Raw genomic sequence first — 12,800 nt, 5'->3', positions numbered from 1 at the left:
TATGTAGCCCCAAGTTACCTGTGGCCCCAAGTTACCTGAGGCCCCAAGTTACCTGTGGCCCCAAGTTACCTGTGGCTCCAAGTTACCTGTGGCCCCAAGTTATATGTAGCCCCAAGTTACCTGTGGCCCCAAGTTACCTGTGGCTCCAAGTTACATGAGGCCCCATGTTACCTGAGGCCCCAAGTTACCTGAGGCCCCAAGTTACCTGTGGTCCCAAGTTACCTGTGGCCTCATGTTACCTGTGGCCCCAAGTTACGTGTGGCCCCAAAGTTACTTGTTGTCCTAACTGAGTAACTCTCACAGCAACTTCATGGTAACTTGTCCAACTTTAAGTGTTTTCCCGCTGGTCGTCGAGCGCGTCCTTCACAAAGTTCCTGAACACATTGTTCTGCTGTTATTTGTTCTTGGTATTTCCGTGTTCAAGAGGGAAAATGTATTTGTTGTTTCTATGTCCTACAGAGATAATGTATTTGTAATGATCTTGCTCTTGATGGAGCCTCACTTGGCAGTTCCAGCTCCGGAGGCGACAATTTAGCTCAGAGGGTCCTTGACCTGTTGTATTCTGATGTATTGCACGGTGTTGTATCATTCCCAGCGATTGCATTATGGTGTATCGTACTGCAGATCACTGTCTTCCATACTAGGGCGATGCATTAAGTTGTATAGGTGTAGCCTGGTGCGTCTCCGAGCCTAGCTGGCAACTGTGTCAGGTATAACAGCCTAACCTGACGGACTCTGCCTTACTTCCTACCAGGAAGCCCTCCCGCACACACTGACGCCACACTGACGCTAATCCGCCGCTACACTGTTGCTACTCTGACTCTACACTGTCGATACACTGCCGCAACACTCCCGTTATTCTGCCGCTACTCTGACGCAACACGGAGGATACACTGCAGCTAAACGGAGGATACACTGCCGTGCTCTGACGCTACACTGCCGCTACACGGAGGAAACACTGCCGCTACACACCTGTGTATCCTGGGGTAAGTACACCCTGCACGCTAATGTTTCTTGAGGGAGTGTACAGCAATGATAGCTCGCGGTGTGGCGGAGTGGTCTTCGTTCCGGGTTCACCGTGGCAGAGGACTGAGACCCATGGTAACTGTGACGCTCCAGGAGCCCCCAGAGAACAGCACAATGCCCTCACCAACAGGGAGCTTGGTCAACATCCCCCATAAACGCTCCAACTGGAAACAAAAACATTTTATTATATGAAACGAAACAGTTTCAGGACGTGTTGTTGTGCAATGGTGCAGTGGAGGGGTACAGTGGCAGTGGTGCAGTGGTAGTGGTACAGTGTGGGGGTACAGTGATAGTGGTACAGTGTGGGGGTACAGTGGTAGTGGTACAGTGTGGGGGTACAGTGATAGTGGTACAGTGTGGGGGTACAGTGATAGTGGTACAGTGTGGGGGTACAGTGGTAGTGGTGCAGTGTGGGGATACAGTGGTAGTTGTACAGTGGTAGTGGTACAGTGTGGGGATACAGTGGTAGTGGTGCAGTGTGGGGGTACAGTGGTAGTGGTACAGTGGTAGTGGTACAGTGTGGGGATACAGTAGTAGTTGTACAGTGGTAGTGGTACAGTGTGGGGATACAGTGGTAGTGGTGCAGTGTGGGGGTACAGTGGTAGTGGTCCAGTGGTAGTGGTACAGTGTGGGGTTACAGTAGTAGTGGTGCAGTGTGGGGGTACAGTGGTAGTGGTACAGTGTGGGGTTACAGTAGTAGTGGTGCAGTGTGGGGGTACAGTGGTAGTGGTACAGTGGTAGTGGTACAGTGTGGGGTTACAGTAGTAGTGGTGCAGTGTGGGGGTACAGTGGTAGTGGTACAGTGGTAGTGGTACAGTGTGGGGATACAGTGGTAGTTGAACAGTGGTAGTGGTACAGTGATAGTGGTACAGTGTGGGGGTACAGTGGTAGTGGTACAGTGTGGGGTTACAGTAGTAGTGGTGCAGTGTGGGGGTACAGTGGTAGTGGTACAGTGGTAGTGGTACAGTGTGGGGATACAGTGGTAGTTGAACAGTGGTAGTGGTACAGTGATAGTGGTACAGTGGTAGTGGTACAGTGGTAGTGGTACAGTGTGGGGTTACAGTGGTAGTTGTACAGTGGTAGTGGTACAGTGTGGGGATACAGTGGTAGTGGTACAGTGTGGGGATACAGTGGTAGTGGTACAGTGTGGGGATACAGTGGTAGTGGTACAGTGTGGGGGTACAGTGGTAGTGGTACAGTGTGGGGTTACAGTGGTAGTTGTACAGTGGTAGTGGTACAGTGTGGGGATACAGTGGTAGTGGTACAGTGTGGGGATACAGTGGTAGTGGTACAGTGTGGGGATACAGTGGTAGTGGTACAGTGTGGGGGTACAGTGGTAGTGGTATAGTGTGGGGTTACAGTGGTAGTGGTGCAGTGTGGGGGTACAGTGGTAGTGGTACAGTGTGGGGGTACAGTGGTAGTGGTACAGTGTGGGGGTACAGTGGTAGTGGTACAGTGTGGGGGTAGTGGTAGTGGTACAGCGTGGGGGTACAGTGGTAGTGGTACAGTGTGGGGTTACAGTGGTAGTGGTACAGTGTGGGGTTACAGTGGTAGTGGTACAGTGTGGGGGTACAGTGGTAGTGGTACAGTGTTTGGGTACAGTGGTAGTGGTGCAGTGTGGGGGGTACAGTGGTAGTGGTATAGTGTGGGGGTACAGTGGTAGTGGTACAGTGTGGGGGTACAGTGGTAGTGGTACAGTGTGGGGGTACAGTGGTAGTGGTACAGTGGTAGTGGTACAGTGTGGGGTTACAGTGGTAGTGGTACAGTGGTAGTGGTACAGTGTGGGGTTACAGTGGTAGTGGTACAGTGGTAGTGGTACAGTGGTAGTGGTACAGTGTGGGGTTACAGTGGTAGTGGTACAGTGTGGGGTTTCAGTGGTAGTGGTACAGTGTGGGGGTACAGTGGTAGTGGTGCAGTGTGGGGTTACAGTGGTAGTGGTACAGTGTGGGGGTACAGTGGTAGTGGTGCAGTGTGGGGGTACAGTGGTAGTGGTACAGTGTGGGGTTACAGTGGTAGTGGTGCAGTGTGGGGGTACAGTAGTAGTGGTACAGTGTGGGGGTACAGTAGTAGTGGTACAGTGTGGGGGTACAGTGGTAGTGGTGCAGTGTAGGGGTACAGTGGTAGTGGTACAGTGTGGGGTTACAGTGGTAGTGGTACAGTGTGGGGGTACAGTGGTAGTGGTACAGTGTGGGGGTACAGTGGTAGTGGTACAGTGTGGGGGTACAGTGGTAGTGGTGCAGTGTGGGGGTACAGTGGTAGTGGTACAGTGTGGGGTTACAGTGGTAGTGGTGCAGTGTGGGGGTACAGTAGTAGTGGTACAGTGTGGGGGTACAGTGGTAGTGGTACAGTGTGGGGGTACAGTGGTATTGGCGCAGAGTGGGGGTACAGTAGTAGTGGTACAGTGTGGGGATACAGTGGTAGTGGTACAGTGTGGGGGGTACAGTGGTAGTTGTATAGTGTGGGGTTACAGTGGTAGTGGTGCAGTGTGGGGGTACAGTGGTAGTGGTACAGTGTGGGGATACAGTGGTAGTGGTACAGTGTGGGGATACAGTGGTAGTGGTACAGTGTGGGGATACAGTGGTAGTGGTACAGTGTGGGGGGTACAGTGGTAGTGGTATAGTGTGGGGTTACAGTGGTAGTGGTGCAGTGTGGGGGTACAGTGGTAGTGGTACAGTGTGGGGGTACAGTGGTAGTGGTACAGTGTGGGGGTACAGTGGTAGTGGTACAGTGTGGGGGTAGTGGTAGTGGTACAGCGTGGGGGAACAGTGGTAGTGGTACAGTGTGGGGTTACAGTGGTAGTGGTACAGTGTGGGGTTACAGTGGTAGTGGTACAGTGTGGGGGTACAGTGGTAGTGGTACAGTGTTTGGGTACAGTGGTAGTGGTGCAGTGTGGGGGGTACAGTGGTAGTGGTATAGTGTGGGGGTACAGTGGTAGTGGTACAGTGTGGGGGTACAGTGGTAGTGGTACAGTGTGGGGGTACAGTGGTAGTGGTACAGTGGTAGTGGTACAGTGTGGGGTTACAGTGGTAGTGGTACAGTGGTAGTGGTACAGTGTGGGGTTACAGTGGTAGTGGTACAGTGGTAGTGGTACAGTGGTAGTGGTACAGTGTGGGGTTACAGTGGTAGTGGTACAGTGTGGGGTTACAGTGGTAGTGGTACAGTGTGGGGGTACAGTGGTAGTGGTGCAGTGTGGGGTTACAGTGGTAGTGGTACAGTGTGGGGGTACAGTGGTAGTGGTGCAGTGTGGGGGTACAGTGGTAGTGGTACAGTGTGGGGTTACAGTGGTAGTGGTGCAGTGTGGGGGTACAGTAGTAGTGGTACAGTGTGGGGGTACAGTAGTAGTGGTACAGTGTGGGGGTACAGTGGTAGTGGTACAGTGTGGGGGTACAGTGGTAGTGGTACAGTGTGGGGGTACAGTGGTAGTGGTGCAGTGTGGGGGTACAGTGGTAGTGGTACAGTGTGGGGTTACAGTGGTAGTGGTGCAGTGTGGGGGTACAGTAGTAGTGGTACAGTGTGGGGGTACAGTGGTAGTGGTACAGTGTGGGGGTACAGTGGTATTGGTGCAGTGTGGGGGTACAGTAGTAGTGGTACAGTGTGGGGTTACAGTGGTAGTGGTACAGTGTGGGGGTACAGTGGTAGTGGTGCAGTGTGGGGTTACAGTGGTAGTGGTACAGTGTGGGGGTACAGTGGTAGTGGTGCAGTGTGGGGGTACAGTGGTAGTGGTACAGTGTGGGGTTACAGTGGTAGTGGTGCAGTGTGGGGGTACAGTAGTAGTGGTACAGTGTGGGGGTACAGTAGTAGTGGTACAGTGTGGGGGTACAGTGGTAGTGGTGCAGTGTAGGGGTACAGTGGTAGTGGTACAGTGTGGGGTTACAGTGGTAGTGGTACAGTGTGGGGGTACAGTGGTAGTGGTACAGTGTGGGGGTACAGTGGTAGTGGTACAGTGTGGGGGTACAGTGGTAGTGGTGCAGTGTGGGGGTACAGTGGTAGTGGTACAGTGTGGGGTTACAGTGGTAGTGGTGCAGTGTGGGGGTACAGTAGTAGTGGTACAGTGTGGGGGTACAGTGGTAGTGGTACAGTGTGGGGGTACAGTGGTATTGGCGCAGAGTGGGGGTACAGTAGTAGTGGTACAGTGTGGGGATACAGTGTTGGAGTACAGTGGTGCAGTGAAGGGGTACAGTGGTACAGTGTGGGGGTACAGTGGTAGTGGTACAGTGTGGGGGTACAGTGGTAGTGGTGCAGTGTGGGGGTACAGTAGTAGTGGTACAGTGTGGGGATACAGTGGTATTGGCGCAGAGTGGGGGTACAGTGGTAGTGGTACAGTGTAAGGGTACAGTGTTGGAGTACAGTGGTGCAGTGAAGGGGTACAGTGGTGCAGTGGGGGGTACAGTGGTGCAGTGTGGGGGTACAGTGGTGGTGGTGCAGTTCCTTCCGGAAAATCAATATTTGCAATGGCGTTCATAAGTACATTGAATAGTGTGGGGCTTAAGACTCCACCTTGGGGGGTCCCGAGTTCCATATTCATTGTTCTGGAGACTGCTCCATTGAAGCAAACCTTGGCTTTCCTTCATGTGAGGTAGTCTTCAACCCATTTCAAGAGTCTCTCCTTGACACCCATGCATGCAAACTCGTCCAGGATTTCAATCCCCTGTGCTTTGTTGAAGGCTCCTTTGATGTCAACAAATACAGAGTACTTGGCTGTGTCATTAGCCAGGTAATTACCTATACAATTTGCTATTCTTCGTCTTTTAACAAATCCATTGACCCCCTCCCCCAACCTGCCTATTTTGTGCAACAGTCGGTTTAGGATGATCCTTTCAAGCATCTTGCAAGTGCATGACACGAGACTGATAGGTCTGTAATTACCAGGGTCATTGGGCTTCGGTATGGGAACAATTATTGCGTGTTTCCATTGTGTGGGCAACACTCCACTTAGGAATGACTTGTTAAACAGGTGGAGTAGTGGATTCCCAGACACTTCACACAGAGCATTGAGTATGTCGTAGGTGACGCCATCTTCACCAGGTGCTGTACTTTTACTCTTTCATAGCGCCCCTTACTTCCTGGGTTGTGATTGGTTCCCCATACTCGTCATCACTAGACAGTGCTCTTGTTATCCTAATTCTTCTGTCATCATGTCGCAGGAGCTGTTCCCTGCTTACTTCTGCAGGGAGGGAGGAGGAGGATGCTGCATCACTCCACTTGTGGATTAGTTCCTCAGCCTTACCCTGGGGGTCTTTGTGAGCCGCAGGCCGGGCTCTGCCCCCCTTAGCTATCTGAATTTTTGCCCACACTTGTCTTGCAGATGTTTCCCGTCCAATAGAGCTAGTGAACTCAAGCCATTGTCTTTCCCGCTCTTTAATCTTCTCTTCCCTGGCTACTTGACACACAGTTTTAAACAACTCTTGGTTACTTTCAGTGGGATGTCTCCGGTACTCTCTACTCATGTCTCGCACATTTGCGTTAAGCTTCTTTATGTAATCGTTCTCACACCGTTTTATTGTCTTCTTCTGCGGGTTACTTCGCCCAGGCGTACGGCCCGGAACTCCGAGACAGTGATTAATTTGGTGATTAAGGTCATTAACAAATGTGTCAATGTCTTTTGGGATTTGGTATTCCGTGAACCAGTCACTCACCTTGTTTATGAGGTACTGCCTCACACCCGCTTCTAGTGATAACCTTTTTTTTTATTTGTCTCTTTCCTTCTCTTGCTCATGTCGACGGTGGTAATCAGTGCCCAATGGTCACTACATAAACTGTGCACAATGTGTGTACTGGCATCCGTGTCCTGTGCATTCAGCAGGAGAACATAGTCTAATCTTCCTCCTCTGAGGTGAGTTGGCTGTTCACCACTCAGGACTCTAAGGTTTTCATTTCCCCTGACAAAGAGTGACAGTTTCCGTCCATTGACATTGGGCTGATGACAGTTGGCACCAAAGTGTGGGTGTCTGGCAATCAGGTCACCGACCAGCAGGGTAAGTTCTCCGTTAGTAAATTCAGGTAATGTGCCAAGATCAAGTTTGTTCTGTGGCACATATAGGTTGATTATATGTAGGGCATTATTGTTTAGGTGAAGGGTTACCCTCAGTGATTCATACTCATCCCCCATGGGGAGGTCATCAGTAATCTGTGCGGGAATGTTGTTACTGACATGGGTAATATGACCCGGTTTCCTGTCCCCAGAGGGCATGGGAAACTTTTGATAACCGATGAACCTTGGGTTGAAGTCATCACCCACCAGAGTCTCGTGTAGCATTATGATGTCAGTTTGGTGTTCACGAACGTATTGTATGATGTCATTAAGTCTACCGCGAACTGGTGCATTGTATTATAATTACTAAGACGTTCGAATTCTTGGTCGAATCGGGGATGTGAACGGAGGTGTTCCACGACTTCTTCTTTCACAGCATTTCACTTGTTGACTTTCTGTTAAGGATACAAGTATTTTATTGCATTCCTTCGATTCATTTGTGTTTCCAGCTTCCACCTGTGTCCTCTTGTACTGTTTTCTCTCAATGTGAAGAGGCTATCCTTGTCCACATCATCTATTCCCCTCAGTATCTTGTATGTTGTGATCATATCCCCTTTGTTCCTTCTATCCTGTAGGGTTGTGATATTTAATTCCACTAGCCTATTTTCATAGCTTCACCCTCTTAGCTCTGACACTAATCTCATTGCAAAGTTTGTTCTTTCTCAATTTTGTCTTTATGCTTCACAAGATGTGGATTCCATCCCGGTGCTGCATATTCTGGTGATGGTCTTACGAACGTTACGTAGATTGTCTTGAAGAAGAACACACACTCACACACACACACACACACACACACACACACACACACACACACACACACACACACACACACACACACACACACACACACACACTGCGGCATATGCGAGGCTGGCTAACATCAGAACGGCGTTCAGGAACCTGTGTAAGGAATCATTCAGAATCTTGTACACCACATATGTAAGACCAATCCTGGAGTATGCGGCCCCAGCATGGAGCCCGTACCTTGTCAAGCACAAGACGAAGCTGGAAAAAGTCCAAAGGTATGCTACTAGACTAGTCCCAGAACTAAGAGGCATGAGTTACGAGGAAAGGCTGCGGGAAATGCACCTTACGACACTGGAAGACAGAAGAGTAAGGGGAGACATGATCACAACCTACAAAATCCTCAGAGGAATCGACCGGGTAAACAAGGATAAATTATTCAACACTGGTGGGACGCGAACAAGGGGACAGAGGTGGAAACTGAGTACCCACATGAGCCACAGAGACGTTAGAAGGAACGTTAGAAGGAACGTTAGAAGTTAGATGTGGTGGAGGCTGACTCCATACACAGTTTTAAATGTAGATATGATAGAGCCCAGTAGGCTCAGGAATCTGTACACCAGTTGATTGACAGTTGAGAGGCGGGACCAAAGAACCAAAGCTCAACCCCCGCAAGCACAAATAGGTGAGTACAAATAGGTAAGTACACACACACACACACACACACACACACACACACACACACACACACACACACACACACACACACACACACACACACACACACACACACACACATACACACACACACACACACACACACACACACACACACACACACACACACACACACACACACACACACACACACACACACAAATACCAACGAAAGATCACCCATCCAGTGATAACTTCACAAATTATTTCACGTGGAGAGATTTATAGGTAGTAGAGTACCAGAACTGTCAGTGATGTTATACGAAGGTTCAGTAACATGTTAGACCCAAAGGTGCCCACACCTGCACCTGCTAGTAGCTACCACCACACCTGCTAGTAGCTACCACCACACCTGCTAGTAGCTATCACCACACCTGCTAGTAGCTACCACCACACCTGCTAGTACTTGACACCACACCTGCTAGTTGCTACCACCACACCTTATAGTCGCTACCACCACACCTGCTAGTAGCTACCACCACTCCTGCTATCCCCCCAGGCTCAGTAACCTGTACACCAGTTGATTGACAGTTGAGAGGCGGGACCAAAGAGCCAAAGTTCAACCCCCGCAAGCACAAATAGGTGAGTACACACACGTGCACACACACACACACACGCACGTGGGCCACACTATGTTGTGGACGGCTCTGTGTACCACATGGTCCACGATACACACAGCAATACAGGAAGTTTACACAGCACGTGTACACAGAGCCCCGTGTCTGTCTCTCCTTTCATACCAACATGAACGAGGGAGAGAGAGAGAGAGAGAGAGAGAGAGAGAGAGAGAGAGAGAGAGAGAGAGAGAGAGAGAGAGAGAGAGAGAGAGAGAGAGAGAGGGAGAGAGAGAGACAGAGAGACAGAGAGAGAGACAGAGAGAGAGACAGAGAGAGAGACAGAGAGAGAGACAGAGAGAGAGAGAGAGAGAGAGAGAGAGAGAGAGAGAGAGAGAGAGAGAGAGAGAGAGAGAGAGAGAGAGAGAGAGAGAGAGAGAGAGAGAGAGACAGACAGACAGACAGACAGACAGACAGACAGAGAGAGAGAGAGAGAGAGTGAGGGAGAGAGAGAGACAGAGAGACAGAGAGAGACAGAGAGAGAGAGAGAGAGAGAGAGAGAGAGAGAGAGAGAGAGAGAGAGTTATACCTAGTATCCAGAACGCAGTACTCGGCCTAGTATGCATGGCCCGATTTGCCTACTAAGCCAAGTTTTCCTGAATTTATATATTTTTCTAATTCGTTTCTTATGAAATCATGGAGCTATCCATTTCATTATGTATGACTGAATTTGTTTTAATATGAGTTAAAACTAACGAAGATATATGACCGAACCTAACCCAACCTAACCAACCCTACCTAACCCAACCTAACCTAACCTAACCTAACCTAACCTAACCTAACCTAACCTAACCCAACCTAACCTAACCTAACCTAACCAACCCTACCTAACCTAACCCAACCTAACCTAACCCAACCTAACCTATCTTAACCTAACCAACCCTACCTAACCTAACCCAACCTAACCTAACCCAACCTAACCTATCTTAACCTAACCAACCCTACCTAACCTAACCCAACCTAACCTAACCCAACCTAACCTAACCTAACCTAACCAACCCTACCTAACCTAACCCAACCTAACCTAACCCAACCTAACCTATCTTAACCTAACCAACCCTACCTAACCTAACCCAACCTAACCTAACCCAACCTAACCTATCTTAACCTAACCAACCCTACCTAACTAACCAACCCTACCTAACTAACCAACCTAACCTAACCTATCTTAACCTAACCTAAACTATCACAACTAAGTCAATAAATTATGGTCTTAATATAATATAATAATAATAATTCAAATAAATTAAATAGAAACAATTTATTGAAAATAAAGAAAATCACTCGGCCTATTAGGCAAATCGGGCCTTGCATAGTAGGCCGAGAAGTGCGTTCAGGGGCCAGATTCACGAAAACACTTACGAACCTGTACATCTTTTCTCAATCTTTGGGGCTTTGTTTCCAATTATTAATGCGCTCCGAAGCTGTTAATAACAGCTTCGGAGCGCAGGAGGCTGTTTATAACAGCTTCGGAGCGCAGGAGGCTGTTTATAACAGCTTCGGAGCGCAGGAGGCTGTTAATAACAGCTTCGGAGCGCAGGAGGCTGTTTATAACAGCTTCGGAGCGCAGGAGGCTGTTTATAACAGCTTCGGAGCGCAGGAGGCTGTTTATAACAGCTTCGGAGCGCAGGAGGCTGTTTATAACAGCTTCGGAGCGCAGGAGGCTGTTTATAACAGCTTCGGAGCGCAGGAGGCTGTTTATAACAGCTTCGGAGCGCAGGAGGCTGTTTATAACAGCTTCGGAGCGCAGGAGGCTGTTAATAACAGCTTCGGAGCGCAGGAGGCTGTTTATAACAGCTTCGGAGCGCAGGAGGCTGTTTATAACAGCTTCGGAGCGCAGGAGGCTGTTTATAACAGCTTCGGAGCGCAGGAGGCTGTTTATAACAATACCAACAGTTGTATGGCAAGTTTTCATGCTTGTAAATTGCTTAATAAATGTTATCAAAGCCGTCAAAGATTGAGGAAAGATGTTCACGTTCGTAAGTGCTTGCATAAGTGCTTTCGTGAACCTGGCCCCTGGCTATTATATACGACATATATATATATATATATATATATATATATATATATATATATATATATATATATATATATATATATATATATATATATATATATATATATATATATATATAATAAACACAGGAGGAGGAGCCGTTGAGTGCCTCGTGTGGGAACGTCACGCCCTCTATCAGCTTCAAGTGTAAACACAGCGTGACGTCACGAGGGAACCCAAAGCTATTTCCTGTTCAGTTCTTTCTTAATAACAATCAACAAAGACAACTTTGATGATCAAGAGTTGAGGTCAACATGTCCATATTTGTTTGAGCGCGTGATAATACAGCGAGACGCCACCCTCAACAGTCACCTGTTTCGTCTGGGGTGAAGAGGAGCATCAGGTGTGAGGAGAGGCTGCCCGCTGGACGTTACCCCGGGGCCAGGCGGGGGCCAGGAGCCTCACCTCTCACTACACACTCACCTCTAGTTAATAGATAATTCCGATGGTAGTTTGTTCACGTGTGGGGTAGGTGTGGCGTGTGTGAGGTGTGGCGTGTGTGAGGTGTGGCGTGTGTGAGGTGTGGCGTGTGTGAGGTGTGGCGTGTGTGAGGTGTGGCGTGTGTGAGGTGTGGCGTGTGTGAGGTGTGGCGTGTGTGAGGTGTGGCGTGTGTGAGGTGTGGCGTGTGTGAGGTGTGGCGTGTGTGAGGTGTGGCGTGTGTGAGGTGTGGCGTGTGTGAGGTGTGGCGTGTGTGAGGTGTGGCGTGTGTGAGGTGTGGCGTGTGTGAGGTGTGGCGTGTGTGAGGTGTGGCGTGTGTGAGGTGTGGCGTGTGTGAGGTGTGGCGTGTGTGAGGTGTGGCGTGTGTGAGGTGTGTGAGGTGTGGCGTGTGTGAGGGGTGGCGTGTGTGAGGTGTGGCGTGTGTGAGGTGTGGCGTGTGTGAGGTGTGTGAGATGTGGCGTGTGTGAGGTGTGGCGTGTGTGAGGTGTGTGAGGTGTGGCGTGTGTGAGGTGTGTGAGGTGTGGCGTGTGTGAGGTGTGGCGTGTGTGAGGTGTGGCGTGTGTGAGGTGTGGCGTGTGTGAGGTGTGGCGTGTGTGAGGTGTGGCGTGTGTGAGGTGTGTCGTGTGTGAGGTGTGGCGAGTGTGAGGTGTGGCGTGTGTGAGGTGTGGCGTGTGTGAGGTGTGGCGAGTGTGAGGTGTGGCGTGTGTGAGGTGTGTGAGGTGTGGCGTGTGTGAGGTGTGGCGTGTGTGAGGTGTGGCGTGTGTGAGGTGTGTGAGGTGTGGCGTGTGTGAGGTGTGGCGTGTGTGAGGTGTGGCGAGTGTGAGGTGTGGCGTGTGTGAGGTGTGTGAGGTGTGGCGTGTGTGAGGTGTGGCGTGTGTGAGGTGTGGCGTGTGTGAGGTGTGGCGTGTGTGAGGTGTGGCGTGTGTGAGGTGTGGCGTGTGTGAGGTGTGTGAGGTGTGGCGTGTGTGAGGTGTGGCGTGTGTGAGGTGTGGCGTGTGTGAGGTGTGGCGTGTGTGAGATGTGGCGTGTGTGAGGTGTGGCGTGTGTGAGGTGTGTGAGGTGTGGCGTGTGTGAGGTGTGTGAGGTGTGGCGTGTGTGAGGTGTGTGAGGTGTGGCGTGTGTGAGGTGTGGCGTGTGTGAGGTGTGGCGTGTGTGAGGTGTGGCGTGTGTGAGG

General features: G+C 50.2%; 1 protein-coding gene across 1 annotated transcript; it reads right to left on the bottom strand.

The window, feature by feature from the left end:
* Positions 1-10,540: 10,540 nt before the first annotated feature.
* Positions 10,541-11,047, bottom strand: LOC138350203 (protein SON-like). The gene has a single exon (XM_069300551.1). It carries the CDS (start codon positions 11,045-11,047, stop codon positions 10,541-10,543), a length of 507 nt encoding a protein of 168 aa, XP_069156652.1.
* Between the last annotated feature and the right edge of the window lie 1,753 nt (positions 11,048-12,800).

The sequence above is a fragment of the Procambarus clarkii genome, chromosome 44, assembly GCF_040958095.1.
Source record: "Procambarus clarkii isolate CNS0578487 chromosome 44, FALCON_Pclarkii_2.0, whole genome shotgun sequence".
NCBI classification, from domain to species: domain Eukaryota; kingdom Metazoa; phylum Arthropoda; class Malacostraca; order Decapoda; family Cambaridae; genus Procambarus; species Procambarus clarkii.
Note: the sequence above shows the minus strand (reverse complement) of the source record. Positions and strands in the feature narration are given on the sequence as shown.

Coding starts and splice junctions, on each gene's coding strand:
- LOC138350203 (XM_069300551.1), bottom strand. CDS start 11,047: ATGAAAACTTGCCATACAACTGTTGGTATTGTTATAAACAGCCTCCTG.